Here is a 26725-nt window from a genome sequence, read left to right as displayed (position 1 = left end):
CCCTCTTCCCTCCTGCAGTCCTGGGCAGATTTACTGCCACAGTCAGCATACGCTTTCACCACAGATTAAATTAGGTGAAGCAAAAACAACGGCTCGACTGAGCTATTACTGTAACTAGGAAATGATCATTCAATGAGAAATAATTAGATTAAAGACTCTCAAAAAATATATAGGCAGCATTTATTCAGGTTGAGAGGTGATGTCTCTATGCAGATCTAAACGTTTTTTCATTTCTTCAGATGAAGCATCACTACCTGAATTTCATTAGCAAAGCTGGGGGAATTATCAGACAGGGCAGAGGGGGCTGTGTTGGGTGAAAATTGGCTGTGGTGAAAAAAATGAAGCAAATGTAGCTCCTATTTACATATAAAGAGCTCTATTAATCAAGGTAAGTGTCATTACAGCGTGGCTCATTGAGCAGTGGAGAGTGGGTGTTAAATAAAATTCTCTGTCCTAGGGTGCCTCCGGCAGGCGATACGTCTTGATTTGAAAACTGTCAGCAGTGGTGGAAGCTGATAGAGGCGGGAGGTTGAGGTGGAGGAGGGGGAGTATTACCCTGATTCTTAATCAGATTGCTGAGGGCGTAGAGATGTAGGAAAAGAAAAATGGAGGAAGAGGGGGACAGAGCGATGGAGAATGGTGTGGAGAGTGATAGAGAGGAATGTGTTTCCCACACTGAATTTATTTAGCCGACCAATACTGACAGATTTCAGTTCCGCTAAAGGTTCGTTTATATCAACTTATTTACTATAAATCATGTATTTTATGTGTTCTAATTGAAAGTTGCACACAACAACCTATTACATATTTAATAGACCAAGAAGCATTACCTCACCTTTAGTCCATATTTCTAAAAACAACACAGATATGTTTGTGTTTTCTCAAAGTGAAGTAATTTCGACTCTGAACATTATTGATATCATTCTAGTGTTGCTATATTGGCACTTTAGCGGTGTCTTAACACAGTCTCATTGATGGAAGACCTAAATGGTAATTCCAACAATTTTGCACATTAAGGTGTGTTTACTGGTCTTGGGGGATGCCGCTGCATATATGAAAAAAAGGAGAATAAAGCCCTCTGTGGCTCAAGAGGAAGCTGCATGCCATCTAATAAACTGCCTCCTGTCACTCAGTGGCTAAGTGGCATTGTGGGTAATGTAGGTAATGTCCACTAACACCATATATAGTCTCATAATGATATGTATATTGCCCTGTCCTAACCACAGATGCCATTTTTTTTAAATTTCACACATTCCTCTTGGTGGTGCCTACATTACCCACAATGCAGCTTTGTCAGTGAGTGACATCACTGGATAAAATTGATCAGATCAAATGCAGCTTCCCCTTGAGCCACAAAAGGCTGTATACTAGTTTATTGATATTTTTTGCATTTGCAGTAATGCTCCACAAGAACATTTATCACGCTTTGATTTAAAATTGGTGCAGTTGTCCTTTAAAGGAGACCTGAATCATGTTATGTTATGATAACACTATACTGGGACTATAGTAATTCCTACTCAGACAGTCTGTAAAGTAGCTAAAAACAGACCAGTTACATTTGCTTCAAATCATATTTTCCACCACAACTGTCTTGCTGCAATTGAACCAGGAAGACAAAGGGAAACTCTGATATTGTGAAAAGAATACTGTGAATATGCCCCTCACATTAATATGAAAACCACTCTAGCGAGAATAAAGTCCGTCTTCGACTTTATTGAGACTGGTGAGGAAAGAGGAGAGTGGAGCACAAATATGAGTGACAGATGAGGAGAAGTTAGTGGTGGAATGGTGATACGAAGAGAGACAAAGACTGCACAACTTACTTCACCCTGTTTTTCAGGCTTGTCTGATGGAGTGGATTTACATGTAGTGCCACTGCCCGTCCATGCCCATGTTCATACCCATACCACCCATTGGCCCTGAAAGGAGGAGAACAAACAAGAACACTTTGAAACAGGTACAACTCTTAAGTGTGTGTGTGTGTGTGTGTGTGTGTGTGTACTAACATGGTTAATCTACAGTTGCTTAGGTAGACTGCTGTTAGCAAGGGTGATTATTCTAAAGGAACAGTTCACCCAAAAATGAAATTTCAGTCTCCTTCCTCGATGCTGATGGACAGTCAGATGAAGTTTGAAGTCCACAAAACTTTTCTGGGTCTTTACAGCAAAACAGCACTGCAGCATTCTCCTAAACAACTGCAACAGCAGTAGTGGGGGCTTGTTTTAAAAACTTAACCTCCATATAAAACATAGAATGGCACCATAAAGCTCATCTGATGTAGTCTAAGTCTTCGGAAGCCTAGAGTTCTCGAAATGTACTTCTTGAGGTGTAGTTTACAACCTTTTTAAGACAAAATTTGGCCATGGCTGAAAGGGCTAAAAGCATTAGCGTGCCGACTGATGCGGGTGGACAAGCTTGATTGTCAAGTGTGAAAATGACATCTTTCCAAATAAAGACTTAGATTACAGCATATAAGCTGTATGGAGCCATTTGATGTTTATAGTTGACTTTTGGGAAAAAAGAAAAAAAACACCCAATGATAACAGTTTTTGTACATCCAAGGCCATCTCACTGGATCAGGTTTGTAAAGGTTTCAGTGACTCATGAACCATATTAATTGCTGGTCTATGACAGACGGCAAAGCCACACACCTTTACTTGTAGATCATGGAGTGCACAACTGTCACCATAGTAATCTTGGTGATATGGTCTGTGAGATTAAATTCATTAGCATTCTGCTACCAGAAAAAATACTCATACACTCTTAAATAAAAAGTATAGGAATCGTGAGAAACTCAGCTGACCTCAAACAGAAAATATTCAGAGAGGCTATTCCCTTTATTGTTCGACAAAGTTAAGAAATTGCTCACCTCCAGGTCGGAGACCCATGTGCTGCTGCCCATCAAGAACAAAGCCTCCCATTGGCTGGCCATCTGGACTGTAAGCTGAACCCTGACTGACTGTGAGAGGAAGAGGAGAAACAAGACTGTCACAGAGAGCAACACAATCTCTTCTCTGAACTGTCTTTGGCCTGGCTGATACATAATCTGTCTCTCTTTTCTGATCGAGCACTGAATGAACTGCAGCTTTACCTGCTCTGTTGGACTGGTCGATCATAGGCTGGACTATTCGCCTCCTTGCATTGATAAACCTGGAGAAAAAAAAACAATATCACGTGAACTCTTTGATGAGCATACAAAGTAACTATTTCTCTAACGGATATAAAGCATTTATACACAAACCAAATGCTCACACGTTACACACGTACTATACTTTCAAAATCAATCAATCATCTTGACATTTATGAAATGTAAACCCATAACTTATAAGTATGGATTAAATAAACAATGAAATAAGGAAGTTACACCATAGAAGGCCATGAGACATAGTCAAATGCCCTGGAAAAAGGCTCAGAGATAAGCATTGAGTTTGGAATAGTACAAAGACTTCTTAAGTCTCAGATCGATCTTGTGCAATTTATGTTAACAGGTATTGACTAGATCATTAGTAAAACAAGTAAAAAGAAGGATCATCATTCTTCTGTAAATGCTAAAAAAAGAAAAAAGAAAAAGAAGTTTGACATTTTTGTCTAAAGAGTTCTTCTGAAGATGTGTGTCTTTGTTCTGTCCCTGTCCAGCACTGCCCTACTTGTGATTATTATAAAAGAAGGATGTCACATTAATCATTTCAAATATCCAGCAATTACAAAAAACATCAATTTCATTTGGCAGCTTTTGAAGAACTGGAACCCACTGTGGTGTCTCCAGGGATCTGATGAATAATCATAGTGTATTCCTATTGACATAATGTGGGGCATTAGGAGAAAATCACATAGCTTAAAAAATCTATTGATTTGGGTGCTGCCCTGTAGCCTCAGGCTGTGATGAGGCTAACTGCTTTGCCAATGTTTTGCCATTGATACAACAAAGGGACAGTGAGGCGGGTTTGCATGCTTTGATATTGGTATTGGATATAGCCTTGACTTAAGCCTGTGGACGTCTTTACGTGTGGATTATAATTAGGCCTTTTAGAGGCCTGATTTACTTAAGAGAAAACTCTTTGGTGGATTTTGCAGGGGATTAGAGCAATGAGGCAATGTCATCTCAATTAATCTGAACTTGAACCCTGTGTAGGCTGCTCAAAAAATAATGTCATGTAGGACTGTATTGTTTGAAACTACATATAGAATGTGTGACTGTTTGATTGGAGCTGCTATCTACAAGGGCAGCTCAGCCTTAAAATGCTTTAATCCGTCATGTCACAAATGTCAAATGAGGGTGAGAGGAATCGTCTTCGACCATAAAACCCTGAACTATTCCCCACACTTTTCATTCTCTTTATTCACAGGCCCACCATGCACATTATGAATTGTTAAGTATTGTTATTTTAAGGAAACATACTTTAAATGTTACGTAGCATTTCAGTGGGACATGTGTCCAACAGTAATATAAAGTACCTAACCAAATCTCTTCATCTAATTATTCTTTTATTTTTTATTTAATTTTTTATTTCTTTACAAATGTAGGGAAAATAGATGTTTCACTGGTACACTTCCATTTAGGTAACACTTCATAAAATAAACCTCATTAATAAATGTAAATGTGTGCTGTTTCAACTTTAGTTATTCGACTGTGAAAAACAATAAAATGTTTTAAATAACTTATTAAGCAGTTGTTAATGTTTATAAATATCAGTTGCAACTTTACATTAAACAATGACTCAGTTAATGTTTGACAAAACATTTTCTTGTTATTTAACTGTTAAGTAATGTTTAATTATTTTTTACTTTACCATTTTTTAGTGATGGTTATTATAAAGTCTTACCAATACCATTTTATAACAGGCCAGCTGAACTTTCAGAAAACTGAACTTTCTCTATAGGCCAGCAAACAATTCAACATAAATAAAGGACTATGATTTAAAAATGAATGAATATTTTCTTGGGTTTGGTACTTCAACTGACCAAAAAAATAAAGTGCCTGGAGTTAAAAAATGTCTTTGTTTTATTTAACTAGAATCAAATGTCATAATTATTTCGGTAATATACCTTTTTTAATTATGATAAAAAATGAAGTAAAATGAAGTTGTACCATAAGTTAAGGTTATTTTCCGAATTAATAAAATTAATAGTAATCTTTAACAGCATAAGAAAACAGAGTGCTTGACGAACAAACATGAAATAGTGTGTGAAGAGAAAGGATCAATTATTGATTATTTTAGTTTATCTTCAGTTTTTCAATGTCTATATTGGTCTGTCAAAAACAGAATATTCACTCTAATGTCAAGTCAAATCTTGTTTTATGAAAGGCATCAAAGACACAGATTGTGCACGCATGTGTGAGTAGATAGCAGAGAGCAGTCCGTTTTTATTTGACTATACAGAGTGACTTACCAGTTGTTCACTTGAAGGATGGTGAGGCCTGTGTCTTGTGCTAGTTGTTTTTTCTGTTCCTCTGAGGGGTATGGGTGCTGTGAGTGACAAAAAGAAAATCAGTAAATGAAAAGAGTCGGTCTAAAGCCAGAACCAGCTTGTATTCATTTAGAGGCCTCCGCGTTCGGTGCTGACTAAACCCTAAGTGAAGGCTCTTGTACTTCAAGGTAAAACTCCCACACAGGAAGTGCATATTTCAGACCAGTCGCTCCCATGCACGGTTGGTCCTGGAGGTGAGTGCGCTAGCCGACTGTGGAAAAACACAGGCTGACCACAGTTTGGCCCCCAGAACACTACAGGCTAAAAGCGCGTGCCATTGTGTGACAGTATTTGACATTATTTGACATTGCTTGACAAACGATCGGGTGGGATATAAACAGGCACAATGGTAGCTTTTGTTTGGGGCCACGATAAGGCTAGGACCCCCGTCACCCCCATTCCCTCCCCGCCTGGCTCCATCGCCCTGTCCTCCAGCCCTGGTCGCTCCTATGGCTGTGTGCCTGTGTGTGTGTGCGTGGGTGTGTGTGTGTGCATGTGTTTATGTGTGTGTGAGCAGCAGAGGGAGGAGGGCGGCAGATGGTAGACAGAGGTGACCTGTGTACTGAGAGCTGAGTTGTAGGCCAGTCACCATTCTGCTGCTGTCAGGCCCACAGCCGCCTCCTGTGGTCATCAGTGAAGGATGAGCTTGCAAGCACTTCATTTTAAACTGCCTTTCAGGGTTAGTGCACACACACATACACACACACACATACACACACGCAGGCACGCAGATTTATGCTATTCACTTGTGAGGATCCTTATTGACATTTCCCATTGCATTCAGTTTGCAAAAATGTCTTACCTCCAAGGTCTAAAAGATAGCCGCGCAGATACACACACACACATACACTCATATGCACAATAGCACGTACACACACTGTCACAATATCAGATATTCACTGAATGAATGCTGTAGCTAAAGAATGTACAATAACTACATTATCGATAACTCTGTGTCCATCTCCTCTGACATGAGTTTTTGCACAGTGTGGTAGCAGCTTGCTAGTTACTGTGTCTCCTTTATGGTCACTGGCAACTGGTGTTAGGGCGCATTGCCATCACCCACTTGATATTATACGCAATATTATGTGTATTATCAACCTGATATCAGTTTCATTTTTAGGATGTCACAATTATTTTCAATACTGATGGGTCATAATGCACACACACACACACACACACACACACATATATACGTTCCAATCCAAGGATGTGGATTTTCCATGTCATGGAAAAAAAAAAATCTCTCTTGTGTGCTTGGCAGTCTTTGAAGCCAGTGACATAATGTACACCTTTGAGTCTTGTTTTCTGCTAGTTTTATTTTGAAAGCCTAACTCGACATTGCATACCTATTACTGCTAACTTGACCTCAGAGCCCTTCACATAGGTCAGAGCTGCCATATTTGACGAGTTGGAAGTGACAACATGCAAATCTTTTAACTCAACCGAGAAAACAATACAATTTCGGTTGACTCTGACATGACACCTGTGACCTTCAGTGGATTGCAGGTTTGCTTCCCAAACCCAGTCCTTGTGATCAGTGAGGATAAATGTAGGGTTGCGTGGAAACCAACAGTTATGGCCGGGCTAATGGGCCGATAATGAATAATATAATGAATCGAAACCTTTCACAGCTGCTTTCTCTATAGCTTCCTCAGAAGGGGATCTTTTAAGGGTCTTCAGAATGGACGACAAAAGCAGGAGGGTACGGCTAGCGGTGGACAGAAGCCACCCCCACCAACAGCCTTCCAATCGCGGGCCTCACACTGCAACCTCTGACAAAACATAATCCTGCTCCTTTCACACCCTCAACGACTGATGAATGCTTGATCGCTTGGGTGTTGCAATAGGCCTTTCAAAGGCCAAAGTCCCCTTGCACACTTTTTATAGGCACATCCTGCCACGGCAAACACTTTAGGCCTGAAAGGGGATGGGGAACAGAGAGGGGATAATTCAATTATCCTTTTTTATCTGGAAAATCTAAAGGTGGGCTTTCGAAAGGAAGGGATTACTCTGAGTACAGGACCTGTATGGGCCTTTTACAAACTAAACAACTGAGGGGTTATAACACATCTAAGAGTGGGAGAGGTAGAAAAACTGAAGAGGTAGCAGCAGTGATATCTTTTGGACCTTAGGTAAATGGTGAAGCTCTTCTGGTGGGGACTTGCTCACCCCCTCTTACAGAGCTCTGAACAGAAGACTTCTGATGTTGATTTCTGTACAAACCCTGGCCTGGTGTTTCAAAAAGGACCTTAAGATGTGAGTACATCTTTGCTCCATTCTCTTACAACAGACCATAGATGAACTTGGTTTCAGTATGCCTTTGGGAATTCTAGCCTGGGCTCATTCCTGGGTGAAGAGGCATCATTTCAAACAACTGCTGCCTGATTGAGTGGCTGGGGTTGGACAACATTCATTTATAGCATTAAACGGAATCAGTGGGGTTGCTGCTGCAGAGAAAGAAAACTTGTTGTGTTTGAAGTCTGAAAAAAGCCACAGCTGGATGAAGCTTGTATAGAGAAGAAATTTAACAGGATCTAGGATAAACTGCCTTACCGTAAGGTGCTGGAAGAGCCATGCTCTCATTATATTTGTGGCCACTTTGGGGAAGATGCCTCGTTTCTTCTGCCTCTTCTTGTCCTGATCATCCTCGTCTCCCGTGCCTGGTGATGCCAGACTGTTGTCGAGGCCGTCTCCTGCGATCAGAGACAAGAGGAGTCACGTTACGAGAAAGCTTTAATGTGGCCCTGTCGCCTTCATCCTCCTGCACGGAAATGTGTCACGAAAGGCCAGACAGAGAAAGATTACATTCCCCCAAGATTCTTCCTCTCACCTCTGCCTGACTCCTCGGCCAGTGGATAACGAAGAGAAGTTTGTAGTGTGGGAGCTCAATAAAAAAACCAAGAGCTATTAATTCAATCTGAGCCACGCGTTTGACATGAGGTAATGACTGCAGGAGCTGTGCGCCTGACATGAAATAATGAACACTGAAACTGCAGTCGGACTCAGTGCAATGTGCCGTTAATGTATATGTGACCTCTGTTTGAAATAAGACTAATGATTTCCCTCTAAGTAAGATGAAGGGAAAACAAAAACATAGGACAGGCCTGTGAAGTATGAACCCGATAAACATCAAACCCTTTTGCTGTTTGAAGTCAGAAGTGAGCCGTTCATTTGGGGTACTGAGGCAGAATGAGGTGGGTGTGGGTGGGTGGGTCAGTAGGGCGTGAAGCCATCACCCTTACGTTCCCATGTGTTCACTGGCCCCCCTCCCTTCCTCCCCACACTGTCTGTGTTGGATTGTCTGAGGCCCAGCGTCATAGCGGGCTCTCGATCCTGCCATTAGCAGCATCCCTGTTTGATTTCAGCTGGAGGCTGGCGTGGATCAAGGCAGGAGGCTTCCTTTAAGCTGAGATTTCCGCCCCTGCTAGCTAACTCACTCCATCTCGCAACACAAGGGACACTCCGCTCCCTCTCCCTTTCTCCCATTAATTGTGCATCAGCCGAGATGATTTACTTTTAACAGTGGTGGTTATTTTTCTTGCCCTCAGGGCAGAGAAGCCTTGAAAGCCTGCCTGGAGGGCATGTGAATAATGCATCTGAGAGACTCCTCCCCCGAGGCGGGACAGGAACCCTACTTTTCTTAAGATTTGCCCTAGCATGTCTTTTTGTTTTTACAGATGCATCAATCAAATGCGCCTATATGAGCCATAGTCATGCATAAATATTTCAGCTAATGAATATTGACATTAAAAAGGAACTGTTCTTGGGTTGGGGCTCTGGGGGTTGTGGGAGTTTTGACGGATGGTGTCCAGCTCTGAGTCATGGAAAGGGTACAAGAGTTCACATTTCCCCTGTCCTCGCCTCTGTACTCTGCTTCGCCCTCCACTTCTCCTACAGCCTGTCAGTTAGGTTCCTTCTCCTGAGCAGGTGGCAGTGGGGTGGGGGCTACATCACTTTACACAAAAACGCTGACAGACATTGCATCAGAGTTAGCAACTCTTAAATCGACATATTTGTTTGAAAAATGTTTGCCTCCTCTAGTAACCGTACTCAAGCCAGTCTCTGTTCAAGAGTGAGGGCAACAAGAATATCAGTTCTCATCAAGAAATCAGCTAGATGAAAAACACGTCAATTAGTGAAAAGAAACAAAATAGAAACTTGGTCGTTTCAGAGTACAGTACTGTAACAGCAACAATTAATGAGAAAGTTGCCAATGTATATAATATAAATCAAAAAGAAGTCTCACTAGTTCAAACTGTAAACCAGTGACCTCAGTTATATATTTGAGTGTGACTAGTATTTTTAATCTTAAGATCACAAAGGTATAGTGTGTTGTAACAAAAAGCATCATACAAAGTTACATAAAGAAAGAAAGAAAGAAAGAAAGAAAGAAAGAAAGAAAGAAAGAAAGAAAGAAAGAAAGAAAGAGAACAAACAGGACTCACTCGGCCTAATTATATCTAAAGAAGGCTTGCTGTGCTCCCCTCCACCCACCCTCGACACCCCATCCTGGTCCACCTCCTCTCCTCTCCTCTCCTCTCCTCTCCTCTCCTCTCTTCTCCTCTCCTCTCCTCTCCTCTCCTCTCCTCTCCTCATCCCTCTTTTTTCTGCTCCAGAGAGGGGAAAGCCGCAGGGCAGATCCTCTGCTACACTAATCGCTTCTGACTGTTCCCCAGCAACTCGGCCAATCTAACCAGTGTGTGACGATGCAGTCTCAAAGTCGTACACCCGTGCAAGTCTCCCATGCCCCCCTTCTTCTCCCTACATCCACCCCCCCACCCCCACCCCATCCTTGCTCCGCATTGCCTGCCAGTGTCTGCACGCGTGACCCCAGAGGGGGTAGGTGAAGGGGGTGAAGATGGAGGGGTGGGCATTACCGCAGGGATGGCTGGAGTTTTGCCCCAGGGCTAAGAAGAAAAACACATAAAAAAACAGCACCCTAAGATATTCAGAGAACTCTTCCTCTCCTCTCTGCCTCCTTCTACCTTTGCTACTCTTCTACACTCAGCTCAGTTCATCCTGTGATTTGATACTTTCATGCCATTTTCTTTTCTGTTATGCTCCTTGCTGCTTTGAAAACACTCAGAAGCCAATAAGATGTTGTGAACAATATAGAACTCTCCATCTCACATTGCAACATTTGTCTAAGTTTGTTCATGAATTATGGACAGGTTTTATATTCGGCAGGAGAATATAAAAATAACATCTAGCCAAAAACTGTAGAGACTCTATGTCTTTTACTCAATATAACTGTGACTTAAAATAAGTTACATGTGCCACTGGGCTGATAGTGTTGTTTGGTTTCTGCATGTCAGACTGTTAGACTCACACGTTGCCGTGTTTAGTTATTTATCAATTTTTGTTTTTTTATATGTATCGTTTTTCATTCTAATTCTCATTTTTACTATTAACATATTCATGTACATGTATGCATGTTCCTGTAGGTGTTAATTATGTTTGATATTTGATTTCAAGCTCTTCACTGAAGGTGTGTTCATGCTTTGTATTCAAATAAACTGCTGAGATTTAAACCTGTGAATAAGCACTGGCCTAGAATACATTTAGAAATAAGCGTTACAAGGTCATTGATCTATTACTGTGCTTTTAAAAGACATTATTTTAAATCTGACTTTTTCAGTGCGATCATTTAAACTGAGCCTGTTTCAAGATATTGCTCTTCGCAAGATATTCAACATATTTCATATTATTTGTTCCTACATAGTGCAAAGTTTTTATCATCATTTTACTATTTCAGAGAACAATGCACACAGTTTCTTTGTACTGATCACATATTCTTTACATTTGAAAGTATACTTTTTTAATGTATGTTTAATTTGGTCTCTTATCTGCTGCTCCACAGTCTCAGCTCAGGGGCTGTTAATGTCGGTGGACGACGTGTCCATAAGACAAAGTGCGGCGCGGCTAGCAGAACTGATTGCAGCACTCCAAGCTGCATCAGTGATGCAAAGCCAGCGTGGCCTGTCTAATGAGCTCAGCGGGGCCCTGATCCATCATCAGTGACAACTTGCTGCCCCTCCCCTCATTAGATATGATACACAGCTCTAAATGAAGTAGTCTGGAAGGTTTCCAAGATGGGGAATCCTCCGTTTGAGAAGGTAAACATGACGATTAGGAGCTGTTGATGGGGAGATGCATCAGTTTCAAAGCTGTTTTAAGCTGTGCAGTTTGCATGTTGGCAGCACCAAATTGCAGTGAGCGGTAAATAAGTTGAGAGTCTGTGAATAGAGAAGATTTCTATGGATCCTGGAACACTGTCTGCATCCAGTGGAGGACACATTTGCATTTCAATATTAGGTCATTAATCCAATGGCTGACATTGTATGCATCCGTACATGACTTGGGAAAGGTGCACAGATGACTGAAGTACATATACAGTGTATTGGCAAAAGTGTCTTTTGGGCACACAGACAATTGTACATGTAAACTGACAGGGCATGATACCTCTGTGTTTCTACAGAATAGATTATTTAGTTTTGAAGGGTTGAATCTGAGAATTGCAATTGCGATGCAAAAAAAATCACATCTTTTCTCCTTCAACCCCACTTTCAAAATTGATGGGTCACTGTGTAAAACATCAATATAAACACAATGACTCAATGACTTGCAAATCTTTGTCGACCTAAAGTACATCCCATTGAATACAATACAAAGACAAGATGTTTCATGTTCAAACTGATAAACTTGACAGGGGGCAAACCAACAGCTGGTTACTCCAACTCTACTTTGTTATGGTCAATGTAAAATTAAAACAATCTCTTACAAGATTTCTTAAAAACAACAGAATTCTAGAAGATCCTGTCATGTACAGAGTAACCGTGCAGGCCTCATCCATATTAAGACTGTAGATATACAAGCCCATCATTTAAATGACAACACACTAGAGCACGCATTACAACACTGACAAGGAGGCAGTTTATGAGCTAATGCAGTCTAGTCCACCAGCCATCGATAAAACCTGTTTTCTTGAAATATGTTGTTTTAACTTCATGGCCATTTTTAAAGCTGTATGAGTTGCTGTCGAATTGTATTGCATTATTCTTAGACATGTTTCTACATTTTTAGTAAGTTTAGTCAAAAAACTAAATTATCATACAGCTGTTATATAATGCTGCATGAGACCATTTGTCATTTACACTGCAGACGCTGGGGACATATCTCCAACACTTCTAGGAATGCTAATTTTGTCCCATCACCTTTTAAATGAAAAACATTTTTACAAAATGTCTTTAACCAAATCTCAGAAGCTGCCATTGTTCAACACCCCTTAATTTCATCTCAGCACCCCTAAAAAATACAGCGGTGTGTATGTAGGTCTCGCCATGTTAGTCTACCTTGGGTGGAGCCCCTCACACAAAGAGATAGGTGAGGTGAAGATAACAATATTCAAATTTACGACACCTAATAACATCTTACACTGATTTGAATGGATCTGGCTTAGCCCTTTTTCGATGCTATATATGATCCTAAAGAAACTTCAATTTTATTTTATTTCATTTTCTCAGCAAAAGAGCCAAAGAGTAAAGTCTTGATGTCAGAAAGTGGATAAAAAGTGAAGTGTTTCATCCAGTTCGCATTTCACATGTGACCGGCTCTGAAGGTCTGATTCTAGAATCGCGCCTGGTACGGACCCCGACAAAGTGAAAAAAAAATCCAAATCTAAATCTTAATCACACTATGATTTGTTTTGCCGTACTGTGCAGCTCAGTAATCAACTCTCTGTCTCTTTGGTTGTTATCTGTGGTTTTAGTGTGCGTTAGTTTGCTCTGCTTTTGTTTTGCCTTTTGTTCGATGGACTCTAAACTTATTCAGCTTTATTCCTTCATTTGTTGGTGATTACATACAATACATCACTTTGCATCCGTGATCTCAAAAACAAAGCATAGATGCCCTGTGAGGTACATGACAATATATGTTTCTTATAATGTGGGCAAAGTGAACCTTTAAGAATAAAATATGCTTGTTATCATTCAGTAAAGTTCTAAGTCAGTAACGACTTCTTCTCTGTGAGAGCAGACTCACAATTGCCTCTGCATCCAGCGTTTATCTCTCTCTCTCTCTGTCCCTCTCTTCTATTGTCTCCTCCCATCCCTTTCTAAAGCATTTTTGAGATCTGCAGCATGACAGATGCTAAAGGACTTTCGCCCACGGTGAAGATGTGATGTCGTTGGCATGTCAGCACCTCCACCTCACATTCCTTCCTCCTGACTCCAGGCTCTGGATGTGACAAAAAGATACAACACATCCTGTTCCTCACATTCCATTTCTCAACACAAGTGTGCAGGATCTTTTGGAGTCACCCCCACTGCCTTTTGTTTTATTTCCTTCTTTGTGATGGACATTTCAAGCCTCCTCCCTTGTCCTCCCCCAGACCCCTTCATAACATTTCTGGGAGAGCTCAGTCCCTTTAGCTGTGGTCAACACCAGTCACCCTGGGGGTTGAGCTATCAAAGACAGCCCTCTCTGCATATCACACGGCTTACAAGGCAACAACCAAAACCTGGGAGCTTTCAGAGGAGCAGGCAGCCACGAGCAAAACCACCAGCCACACAGTGGATGGATCATCTAGCTGTGGTTAGCCAGGGCTGGAAGCCACATCGCCACCACTTCAGTGTTCCCAAATGACAGTGGATTTTAAAAGGTTTCGTCAGACCATGGAGGCATGACTAATGACATCTCACTGCACAGGGACACCACAATCACTTCCTGTCTTCTCTTTGACTGTCATTAAATTCAATTTGGGTTTTGGTTAAACACTGAAAAAGCAATTTATCAATGGAGAGGACATTAATATTGTATATACAGCCACCCATTTTATGTTTACTCCTGCTAGCCACCATACTGCTGGCCAATGGATGAGACGTCACAATTATCTAACATAACTTCACTCCAAATTTACTGTAGACAAGTCCTCTTAAATATTGGAAGCGACTATGCTTCTTCATATGCAAACTTACATCCTTTACACTTCACTACATAACAGGGATACAACTTCCAGCAATGGCATTAAATATTAGCTCTGAATGTTATTTGTACAATTACATTGTCCTAAGTCTTGAGCTCTGTATAGCCAACCATCCTCCTCAGCCACCACCCAACAACTTTGTGTGGAATAAGAACATCATATTTCCTGGAGTGGATGGAAAAACATTGTCAGTCAGTATAATCCAGGAGCAGTTATGTTTCCTCCAAATATTTTAGCAAAGAGAATTTGTAGGGTATAATCTGCTGTGGCCAATGGTGGCAATTGCCTCCCTGCTCACTTTTGATACACAAGTTCAAAATATCCAACGTAAAGAACAATTTTGGCTTCAGAGGTGATGCTGGGCAAAGGAAGACTTATATAGTTATACAATGCTGAATACCTTGATGAAATCCATCCCTGCATTCGCTGATGTCTACTACTACACATTAGCTGCAAATGAATTTTAGGAGAGTTGAGATTTTGAGATCATTTCATGCTCACAACAGTGTACCTCATGAAAAAGGTTTCCAAGTACTGAACTGATATGTATGACGATAATAATAATACAGCTCATCTACCTCTAACTGTCTTTTCTGTCCTCTCTGGCTGTGTGTTTGACTCTTCCCTGGCATGACAATAGCCTGGAAACAAGGCAGGGAGGCCTGGGGACAAGCAGCAGGTAGCATGCAGTAGATCCTGCAGCAGCAACCACAGCTCTGATCATTCTGCCCTCTTCTTTTCCTTTGTGCCTCATACATAAAGTGCTCTGTCCTTACATCCCTACGGGGGGTATTCTGCACCCCCATCCTCTATGCATTCTCTCCCAGGTCAAAAGGGCATGGACCTTGGGTTTTCCCCCCACTGTTGTTTAAAAAAAGCCCAAAGGAAAGAAACTATTCACACCGTGGAGTTTCTAAGCTCGCCTCAATTTACAACTTTCAAAAAGTGGACGGGTAAATTAAGATTTACCAAACGAACATGTCACTCTGTCAGTGCGCCTTGGGTGAAGTCGAGAGGCCAATGTGATTTTCATCGTGTCTGGTGAAGAATCAAAGGAAGAGTCTTGATCTGTTTCTGATTGTCTCTTAATCCTCTGAGTTTGTCTTGTCTTGCAAAGTATCCTCCTATTGTTCTCATCAATGCTCTACTGCTTGCTGCCTGATGAGCAGAGGGTGGAAAGTTGCTTTAAAGTCCATTCTATTTTTACTGCGCTCAAAGGGGAGAAAAACAAAAACAAGCCATAAAACCCTTATAGCCTCCAATTAGCACATCAGAAATCGCATTATGTGGCGAAACACCAGGGCGACACAAGAAAGAGCTGAGCAGGAAGGCATCAGAGGGAGATCGAGGCAAACAATAACAGAAGACAAGAGTTAAGTCAGAGGATCTCTTCATCGGATTCATTGGCACTAACTGAGCTGAGAATGAAAACCTGCACTGACTGTAAAAGTAAGGGAGCCTCAATTACACAGTGAATTAAACACCGATTGTCCTTTTGGTTTTTTTTTGTTGTTTTTTTTGGAGTCGAGATCCTTCTTATCTGTTAGAACCCTGATGTGTCATTGTAAATGTGTACTATTTTCTGATATGTGAGAGCATTCACTTGAGGAGCAACACTTGCAGAGCATTGTATGTTGTAGATGTTTCATACTGTCAACAGTTTTCCAAATCAAACCGGCAGGCAGGATTTTAGAATAAGTAGTCCATAAATCAAATCAGCCAATTATATTTGGATGGATAAAATTTACACTTGCATATATCTAAATGCTGTTTCAAAAAATGATCTACACTTCCACAACTAAATCTTAAATCTGTCTGTCCAGTTATTCATTTGGTTGGTGTATAAAAAAGTTATACTTATTCAATTCAAAATACATCCCTGATTCCCATAAAAAAAAACAAAAAAAAGAAAAACTCAGCGTCAAAACAGTCGGTCCCGTGTGTTTACTGACAACAGCATTACAGTGTTCCTGAGCCCATGTGGCAGTCTCCTTTATACAGTGTTTAACCTTGCCTCATCCTTGCTTGTGAACAGCTGAGTCTGAAGATTGTGCCCCTTTCATACCCAATCATGATCCGGTCAGCTGGTACTAATTAACCTGTTTACCTGTGGAACATTCCAAACAGGTGTTTCTGGAGTATCCTACAGCTCCCCCAGTCTTTAGCTGACCCTGCTCCAACTTGTTGCTAACATCAAATTCAGAATAACACGATATGTACAAAACCCGATTAAGCTGATGAGCTAAAACATAGAACTATTGTCTTTTTACTGTTTTCAATTGAGAATGTCTATGGGAGATTATTACATTATTCTCTGTTTTTCATTTTTACACAACATTCCAACTATTGTGAATCAAGGCTCTAACTGGAATCACCAAAGTCAGTGCACACCTTGTGCATTTTTGGAAAATACACCCCCAGGTTGCTAAAAATTGGGGACATGATTTCACTGTCCTTAATGTTAGTTACAGTCTGTCTCTCTACACTCTCTGACTCCTCCACCATGTCCAGCACTCATCCCAAAGGCACTTGGTTACATATTGAAGATGGAATCATTAAACAAAAAAGCTTTGTTAAAAAGGAAAGCTTAGTAAAGCAAATGGTAGATGGTAATTTTATCAAATGTTACTATGTTAATGAAACTATGTGCAGTGGCAACTTGTTTAGGGTTATGGTTCAGGTACTGCAACTGTAGTCCTCACTCAACTTAGATTAGCTTTTTTTATCAGCACACTGCAGATAAAATGGTCAGATAAACTTAGTGCAGAGAACAGGGTTCATACCCCCCCACCACCCTCGAATGCACCAGGCCTCACAAAAGGTCACAGGAAAGTCAGAGCATTGGTATGAAAGAGGATGAAAGAGGATGCAGGAGGCCTGCGGACGCTCTTACCGAGTTCACTGGTGTTGTCTCCACTCTGGGAGACGTGTCCCCCACTGGACGGTCCCGGGGTGCCCACAGAGGGTGTGGAGTGGGCGTCATCCATGTCTCTCCAGGACGCTGGGTTCTGAGAGGTCAGGCAGAGGTCCGCACACCAGGGGACAGGAGATAAGGAAATAGAGAAGAAGAGAGGGAAAAACAGATGAGGAAGGTCCAGTAGATCCAGTATGAGGTCCATCACGCAGTTTCCCAAGACACAAAGAAAGCTGCTTGGTATGATTTGCAAAGTGAGGCGGCAGCGAAATGAGACAAGAAAAACATTACCATTCTTTCCGAGAGGGATGTTTAAATGTAGTTGCAGAAAAAGTAGGAACGGGAGTGTAGAGGACACTTTAGTGACCCTGCTGCATGCGGTCCTCCTGCACTCTGACTGTTTCTGAAACTAATGTTGGGGAGAGAGCCTGTATTTATTGGGCTGATGGGCCTGGCCACTCAGACGGCCATAAGCCCAAACCAAACAGCAGATCTCCCTCTTCAGCCTCTCTGCGTCAGCTGTTTGCCGGATGGTGATCAGATGAAGAGCTCGGCAGATGACAACAAGAAGCGTCAAGACAAAGGCGCAGTGTGAATGAGGCCTCTCGACGATGGCCCCTCTTTTCTTATCCAACCACACAATAATTACTACTCCTCAGAGCACACAGCCACTCAAAGAGGTGCCATGTGTTTCCATGTTTATCAAGCTAATGAAGGTCTTATTTAACACTCCATCTGTTTAAACCCAATTAACAGGAATGAAGGATAGTGTACAGTCTTCATCAATCTATGAGATTCATACATGGATGAGGAGAATTCTACCACACGTTTATGCTTATATTTACATCTAACTGTACTTCACACTGTTACCCGGGTTACTCATTGTAAAGGCAGGTTAACCTGCTGCGTGAAACGACCAGTAGTAGCAACATGAGGTGAGGACAGCTATCAAAATGTGCACAAAATGTTTCAGCAAACATTTTGAAGGGAGGGATGTTTGATCAGCACCATCAGGTCAAACTCCACAAGGTTCAAGACAGAGTGTATGCCCAGAACATCACTGGTACCATCTACAGAGCATCAGTGACATCAGTGAGGTGAGATATCTGCACAGAGCCAAAAGATACTAAAAGACAACACCCACCTGCCAGCCACAGTCTGTTCAGAGTGCTACATGCATCATCAGACCCATCTATAAAATGTGGTAAAATGATAAAACACATGAATCTCGAATGTCGAATTGTATCAGGAAATCTTGAGATTTGGCCCCCAGAAATCAGAGCAGTCCATCTTAATGAAGATCAATGACAACTGACCATGGTTAACAGGTATTTGGTATTTTTCGTTTTGTGGTTAAAGAATATATTTCTATATAAATATGTCTCGTGTATAGTAACATCCAAGTTTCAACACTAGGACTCTCTGTTGTATGTCATCTCTCCTAGATGAACTCTTCATCTCCTAGTCCAATAAGGGCATAGTTTGGGCATTGTTCAATGCTGATACTAAAGATTTACAATTATGTTACTGAACCAGAAATGTATATGTAAATAAAAATACATTAATAAAAGAAGAGAAAACATTAAAGAACACTGGTAATTAGGAGCTATTTTTTTCTGATGAGGAAATTGTCGCAAAAATGTTCTTACCAAATATCCGAAGAAAGCTCATGAATGAAAACAAGTAATTGGTCTAAAATTCAGTCTTAATTGTTAGGTGTAATTTGTGTTTCAACAGCGAACCCAACAAAGACATGAGGCTGTCTTTGTTCAGAGTACAGTTTCCTTTGATTCTGAGTCTATCTTGTGCAGATCGCTGCACAGTTTTGAATAAAATTTGATAAAATTCTTGAAAAAAAAAAACCCATATATATATATATATATATATATATATATATATATATATATATATATATATATATATATATATATATATATATATATATATATAGTACAGCCAGATTTTTGCTCGCTATGACAAAGATTAATGTTAGGATTCAATAGAGAAAATGTTCACAGGGGCAATTTTAGAGAGAACAACAGAGCTTCAGTCCTACCATGTGTACGAGCCGCTGCAAAAACACAACCAGTCCAACAAACTATGTAGACTCAAATGAATATTTTACAAATACCTGTTACCTCACAAACAATCTTTGTTAGCCTTGTGAATGAGAAACAGATCCCGGGACACTCAGTGGTTAGCATGTTTGTACGGCACACAGCTGTGCATGTGTTTGTGTGCAGAAGAGAGCAGCACATCCATTATACAGCAGCCGTTAGGAGGAAGGCATTACAGCAGGAGAGTGTCCTGTCACATCAACTGGTGGCCTCAAACACGCACACACACACATACACACACACATATACACACACACACACATAAATTGTGCTTTGCTGCTTGATGCAGGAAGCAGGTTAAGTACTGCACCCTGAAGAACAAAGAGAACGACAACCCTGATTCCAGAAAAATGTGAACGCTGGGTAAAACATCACGACAACAGAGTGTGATTGTCTGTTAATGCTTTTTCACATTCACTCAACTGAAAAAAAGTCCAAAGACAACATATTTCATGTTTAACCTGGAGAGGCTCAGCTTCTCACAAGCGAGGATGAGGCGAGGTTTACTAATGCTTTACACAGTGGAACAACTTTTTTTGGAATCAGGGTAATATATAATATAATATGTTCATCATGTTTCCCACTGAAGCTGCAGCCCGACAGTATGTTGTGCGCGACAATTCACAATTGAAAAGTTTCCAGCCGAGACCATGAAGAAAATACTCATGGCACAATGACAGTCTCAGCCATTTCTGGCACGATGCCCCCGATTAGGTCACAAATTTGTCAGACCCGAATGAGTCGCCATGCATGTAGGCGCTCTTTACACGGAGGACAAGTCCCCACCGCTTCTTGAAATGTCCAGTTTTGTCTCCATCAATTTTCAAAAGCATACTCAGGTTAAACTGTGATCCAAATGTGATCCACCCTAACCCTTGCACCAAGCACAAGTACTGTACAAATAAATTACATTTACTGAATTTTGATGTTCCATAATTATCCACGATGACCTTACTCTATACTCTCATTGCATTCCCTTGAACCAGACATGCTGAAGACAGTTTAGAAATGTCTTTCTAAGCTGACCCTTTATGGCACCAGCACTTTTTTGTATTTTATTTTTCAAGAGACAAGTGGCTAGTCATAAAATTAATTTCTCTAAATTATTCATTTATTTACAATGAGTTTATTTATTTATTTAAATTCCCATCAATGCCAGTGCAGCCTTTTGTCTGCACTGTCCAGCTCAGTTTATGTGCCAGCGCTGCAGCTACAGTGTAACTGTGAATCACTTTAACATCTGAATTTGATTCTTTGTTAATGATCACACGTGTCAAAAGTGGGAAGAGGCTGTGTATAGCACACAGCAGGGGGCGAGGGGGGGCTGGCAAAGACCCCCCTCTACAACAAACACCAGGCTGAGGGGAGCTGAAGCCCACAGCAAACACACACTGGCAGCTGCATTCTGTGAAGATCATCATCGCGTTTGACTTCTTTTACTGTATACATTCTCAGAGAAATATTGTTACAGACCAAATATGATTTAAACAACAAATCTCAGCCGTCGATGGTGTGATTATTGTCAGCTTGGAATGTTTCACCAAGTTCATCCTGGATGAATAAAGTTCTGTCTTATCTTATTTTATCTTATCCCTCTCCAAGGTTCTCCAGCTCCCTCAGCAGGACTGACACTCCACCAAACAGTAAACAGCAGCAGCCCTCAGCACCGTAAAGGCCAACAAAAACTCATAAAACCCAACAACCAACCATCTCGTCCTACCATTTATTTTGCTTTATGAGCTCTCAAAATGATCCTTCTTCTCCATCTTCTTTATGCTGCTTTTTTTTTTTTTTTTTTTTTTGAGCAAAAAAGAAAAAAAAAAAAAAAAAAAAAAATCTTATGTTTCCTCTCACCTTAGGGCTCTCAAATGTTTTAGGTGACCACTTGGGTGGGCCCCCAACCTGCAGTTTGGTCTCTGCACGACTTGCAAGAAGAACGTAATCTTTTTTTTTTTTTTTTTTTTCTTTATTTGTTGTTGTTGTTTAAATTGACTCACATGATCTGCGAGGTTGGTGGAGGATCCGGAGAGGTCGTCGAAGTCCGACTTGCAGACGTCTCGGTCCTCTATCACCAGGTCGATTGGCATTTTGCCTTTCAGGCAGCTGATGTACCGGTGGCAGAAGTTATCACAGAGCTCATGAACCTGCGAAATACAGCCTTTCATTTAGATCCTCTTGCGTGGCAGAATAATAACGTGTGATGGTACATGCGTGTGTTAGATTACCTTCTCTAATTCCAGGAGATGGAATCGGAGGACTTGGATCGCTTGAATCATCTAAAAATAATAATAATAATAATAATAATAATAATAATAATAATAATAATAATGATGATGATGATGATGATGATGATGATGATGATGATGATGATGAACCCTCCAAATGAAACGGCAGGATTATAATAAGACATGGCTTTAGAAAAAAAATGTGTTTATGCTGATGACCAAGATAATTCACATATTATTTTTCTTGGATTTAAAATAAAAGCGGTGTCCCGACAGCAGGTCCGTCTGTGACGTAGCGCTGCGGGCACACAGCGCAGAAAACCAGCTGGCAATCAGAGACAGACGTGAAGTGCTCACCAGGTTATCCAGCTCTGGGTTGGAGGAAAATAAAGGCTTCTCTGCGCGGATCTGACGGAGGGAAGATAACGAGGGCGTCAGATTTAGTTTGATTCACTTTAGAATAACTTGAGAGTCAGTCAAACCGACGTTAAACATTTCTCAGTTATTTGAAGAAGACAAATATTGTACTCATTTTATTTGGATCTAGCTGTGTGTGTGTGTGTGTGTGTGTGTGTGTGTGTGTGTGTGTGTGTGTGTGTGTGTGTGTGTGTGTGTGTGTGTGTGTGTGTGATTCCCGCTCCTACCTGTTTGGCAAACACGGCTATGTCTTCGTTGAACGAGTCGGAGGAGCAGACGTCGCCTCCCGCCACCCCGGGCTCTCTGGGCGTGCAGGTCGCCAACTCGCACTTCTCGAACACCAGAGCCAGCAGAGGAAATAAAGGGTGTCTGCAACACAGGCGGACACGGGCCCGGTTCATTCTGCAGCCATTGTTAGGCCTTGAACTATCGCCTACAGCACATCAAAGTAGCGGCAGATAACATTTTACGCATTACGCTCGCTCGGCGCAACAAAAGAAAAGCTGGAGTTATTCTTCCTCTGCAGATTATTGCATCTGTTCCCTGCACAAACAACCTGTTCGCTGACCCTGGGCTGGGAGGCCCTCCGTGCAAAAAATAAAAAAAAAATATAAAAATAAAATAAATAAAATGAAATAAAAAAGCAAATCAAATTGAAGTGTATCGAACATGACTGTAATGACTTCACCTCATGGACAGAATTATTTCTTCTTTTATGAAAACATTTTAGACGGAGTGAATGTGAGTGTGAGTGTCTCTCAGCTGACAGCTTAAATTAAAAATTATATATATATATATATATATATATATATATATATATATATATATATATATATATATATATATATATATATAAAATTAATAATAACCCAAAAAGTGTTATTGACAATTGTGCCCATCGCCCTTTAACACACGTGCTCAGTATTTTTCTTTATCCGCACCCGTATATCTGGTCCTTGTCCCTCTTCAGCGCGTCATTCACGGCGCTGCCCATGCTGCTGGGCATGATGTTGTGCGGCGCGTGGGCTCCGTAGTGCTGCGTCGGGTGCGGGGGCGGCCCGTGGTTCAGGTGGTGGACCTGGGGCAGGGGCCGGGGGGCGTGCGGGTCCCCGTACATGGAGGTAGGGACTCCCACTCCGTCCATCGCGCCTCCGTAATGAGCCAGCTCATCGTACTGAGGGAAAAGTTGGAAATGACATTAGGACATGTGGCGGGGAGGGGAAAAACAAACTTCCCATCTGAGGTGGGCTACCACCCGGGACATGTTTAATCTATAATGTGACTGTGCGCACTGATTATAGTCTATAATCCATGGCTGGCTAAATTCTTTACATCATCATTTTCTTGCAGGTATTTTACCTCAAATGAAATACTTGTATCAGGTGTAATGATGTAAAACAAACAAACAAACAAACAAACAAACAAAAAAACCATGTGTGGTGCAGATGTAAACTATTGTTCAGTAGTATGTTGTGAGTATTGTAAGTATTCTAATCCTGGAAATGAAAAAATAATCTGTCACACTAGACGTACCCTTTGCGCCATCTCCGCGCGCAGTTTCCAGACGTGCAGGGAAGTTTGGTCTTGATAGGTATGTCGATGACTTTTAAATCCAACAGGGAATTATAATCCTGGCCTGTTCTTTGGCTTACAACAAGTCAATAATGATTTGAATCGAGGCAAACTGGTGAAAAAGAGCATCCGTCCTCACATTACCATGGGTGCCAAAACGCGCAAAAGCAACGGGCAGCTTGGTTTCCTGCGGTTCTTCAACGAGGGGATTAGTGATAATGTGTCAGGTCTTGGTGTTTGATGTTAGTTCCGAGTTGTCCCTCTCACAGGAATGCACTGACGGTCCGCGGCTTCCTCCTCTGCTCTCAGTGTGTCCTCATGTCCCTTCACTCTGCGCGCCGACACGCTCACTGTCCGCCTGTGGCTGTGGAGCCGCTTATAGGAGCGCGCTGTGTTCTGCAGGACACGCTGATGACGGAACTTAGAGGAGCATGGTGGGAGCGACCAGCCAGCCCCCACTGACACCGTACTGTGTTTGTTAGCGTTGTCTTCCGGTCTTTGCTTTCAAAATAAATCCGGACGACGACTAAACCGTTATTGACCCCAGTGACTGAAGGATATATATATATATATATATATATATATATATATATATATATATATATATATATATATATATATATATATATATATATGTATGTATGTATGTATGTATGTATGTATGTATGTATGTATGTATGTATATATATATATATATATATATATATATATATATATATATATATATATATATATATATATATATATATATATATATATATATACACACAAATGTAATATGTCAGCTAGATTTGGTAAAGTCAGAGCAATGCAATATTTACTTACCTATCTTTGTTGATTTTCTCTCAGCCTTTGAATGAGCAAACACTAGCCTACAGGTCAGGACAATCTAACACATAAAACCCTCAAATTAACAGAAAATGTGTGGTCCTCCAATCCAGTGTTGATTGTAAGTGCAACACACACGCATTAAAGAAGCACCATGTAGCCTTACAGAGGAAATTCAAACTCACAATTTAAATATTTACACTATTAATGAGGTGATAGCCATGATTTTATTCCAGGGCAATAAGGTCCCCAGAACACTGTTTGAAGCTCGGAGGGTGGCAGGGTCCACCACATATGAACAAAGTGAAAAAGTATGACATTGTGTTGTGTTGAAAGACAGTCTGTTTCTTTAGTTTGTTTAGAAAGAATGAACATCTTTCCCTTCTCATTAACATTTCTTCACCAAAACTACGGGTGCTCTTTTAACACACACGCACGCGCGCACACACACAGGCATGCACGCACACACACACTATCTATTAAGGATCAACAGAAGCAGAGCAGGGTGTATCTCACACTTTGACGCAGAGCACCATATTCAACAAAACATCAAACTAAGCCTTGTTTTTCCTTCAGCCACTGATCGTTTTTGTTCAAACATCCTCAGTGTGTTTATATTTCCAGTAGTCATGACACCAAAAGAATTAGTTAAAGATGAATTGTGTTATTAAATTTGTTGATATTCTTGCTGAAATGTTTAATGGAACATATCAACACTGAATCTCTGCCTCTGATAATTTGTTCTTCCTTTGTTATATGATCACTGTCTTTTTATTGTAAGGTGCTGCGTAGGCGATTTAGTGGAATGTGCACACTGGCATTAAGAAATCTGTGAACGAAGATTTTAAAATGTTGAAACTCTTGTAAGACCCTAATTTAAAAAAAAAAAAAAAAAAAGAATTCAGTTGCTGACAGGTATTTGTCAGCAATTAAGCCATTTCTTATAAACTCTTAGATCATAGACAAGGTCATTGTGACCTCCAAAGTTCACTCAAAGCACAAGACACACATCTCAAAATGCTCTCTATTGACCATAACACTGACACCAAGTACACATTGTCATTCATAACACACATTAATAACACACTGACCTGAAAACAAAAACAAAAAAAAAAACACTTACAATAGATAAGAAACTGACTGTAATCTTTAAAGCTTGATTGTTTTGTCACTTAAATCAGTATTTCATGTCAGACTAACATCTTTTCACTTCAGTCACTGTACTAAAGTATATATTACACAAATGAATGGGAAGCTGTCTTAACATATGAACTACATATGTTGTCTGGAGTTGCCTGCTCACACATACAGCAGACAACAAGAGACTGTCCATGTCCGTGCATTTTTCCGACTGGAAATAGTTGACGCCTATGTAGAGCATGCAGGAGGAGTAGGAGGACCCATCTGTAAAGACGACTGTTACTGCTCTGATATCAACGTCATATCAGCAAAACCAACAAAGCATTATGTGGCAAAGGGACAGTATACAGCAATTTTGCTTCAAGGTCCTTTACTTTCCTTTGCATATAGTTATTCAGTTGTGGTAAATAAAAAGGTGAAACAACAAACAAATGCCTGAAATTCCACAGCTGTAATAATTAGTACAAAAAGAAACATCAACAGCATGTATTATGATTATTCACACTATACAGTATATTGAGTGTTCTCTAAAATCTAAATCCAGCACACCTAAGTAGGATTCCAGCTGAAAACTGCAAGCTGTCTTTGTAATTATTGCTAATATTCTGTATCTAGTATTTTCTTGAAAACAGTGTGTTAGAATTTGTGTGTGTTTTGCAGGTGGTGGAACATGATTGACAAACGAGTTCATGGATTTTGGAGAATGTGTTCATTGAATTAATTCTGTGTGAAAGTAATGAACAATGATTCACAGCATGGCCCACATAGACTTCTGCTTCTCTGAATGCATGCAGAGTTTTGACCAATGAATGTAACACAAGTCGTTGCAAATCAGTTTCACCTGCTTTGTTGCAAATAAAAGTGACAACAGTTGCAATGGAGAGGCAAAAGCAAGAAAACCCCAAGCGAATGTTTTTTTGTTTTGTTTTTTTCAAAGAGATGGCCAAATACAGTTGCCTCCCCTTATCATTCCTGGCTGATTCTTCTCTAGTTTGGTGTTCTGCTAGTGTCCTTGTCACTTCTGGTAGCATTAGGCAGTCCCTGCAACCCAGGTAGT

The 26725-nt window shown here is 40.7% G+C and overlaps 1 protein-coding gene across 1 annotated transcript in view; it reads right to left on the bottom strand.

The window, feature by feature from the left end:
• The window catches only part of meis2b (Meis homeobox 2b), a 28424-nt gene extending 4185 nt beyond the window's left edge, over positions 1 to 24239 (bottom strand). Inside the window, exons 1-12 of the mRNA XM_037086411.1 lie at positions 23662 to 24239; positions 23070 to 23302; positions 22356 to 22497; positions 22069 to 22119; positions 21712 to 21762; positions 21484 to 21630; positions 17349 to 17463; positions 8026 to 8165; positions 5392 to 5468; positions 3092 to 3150; positions 2870 to 2959; positions 1824 to 1919 (exon numbers count right to left, since the gene is read on the bottom strand). Of these exons, the coding sequence (XP_036942306.1) occupies positions 1861 to 1919; positions 2870 to 2959; positions 3092 to 3150; positions 5392 to 5468; positions 8026 to 8165; positions 17349 to 17463; positions 21484 to 21630; positions 21712 to 21762; positions 22069 to 22119; positions 22356 to 22497; positions 23070 to 23302; positions 23662 to 23673 (1176 nt within the window). The 5' untranslated portion in view covers positions 23674 to 24239 and the 3' untranslated portion in view covers positions 1824 to 1860. The remainder of the gene's footprint in view (positions 1 to 1823; positions 1920 to 2869; positions 2960 to 3091; positions 3151 to 5391; positions 5469 to 8025; positions 8166 to 17348; positions 17464 to 21483; positions 21631 to 21711; positions 21763 to 22068; positions 22120 to 22355; positions 22498 to 23069; positions 23303 to 23661) is intronic.
• Positions 24240 to 26725: the final 2486 nt, after the last annotated feature.

This window comes from Acanthopagrus latus, chromosome 22 (assembly GCF_904848185.1).
Source record: "Acanthopagrus latus isolate v.2019 chromosome 22, fAcaLat1.1, whole genome shotgun sequence".
Taxonomy (NCBI): Eukaryota; Metazoa; Chordata; class Actinopteri; order Spariformes; family Sparidae; genus Acanthopagrus; species Acanthopagrus latus.
Note: the sequence above shows the minus strand (reverse complement) of the source record. Positions and strands in the feature narration are given on the sequence as shown.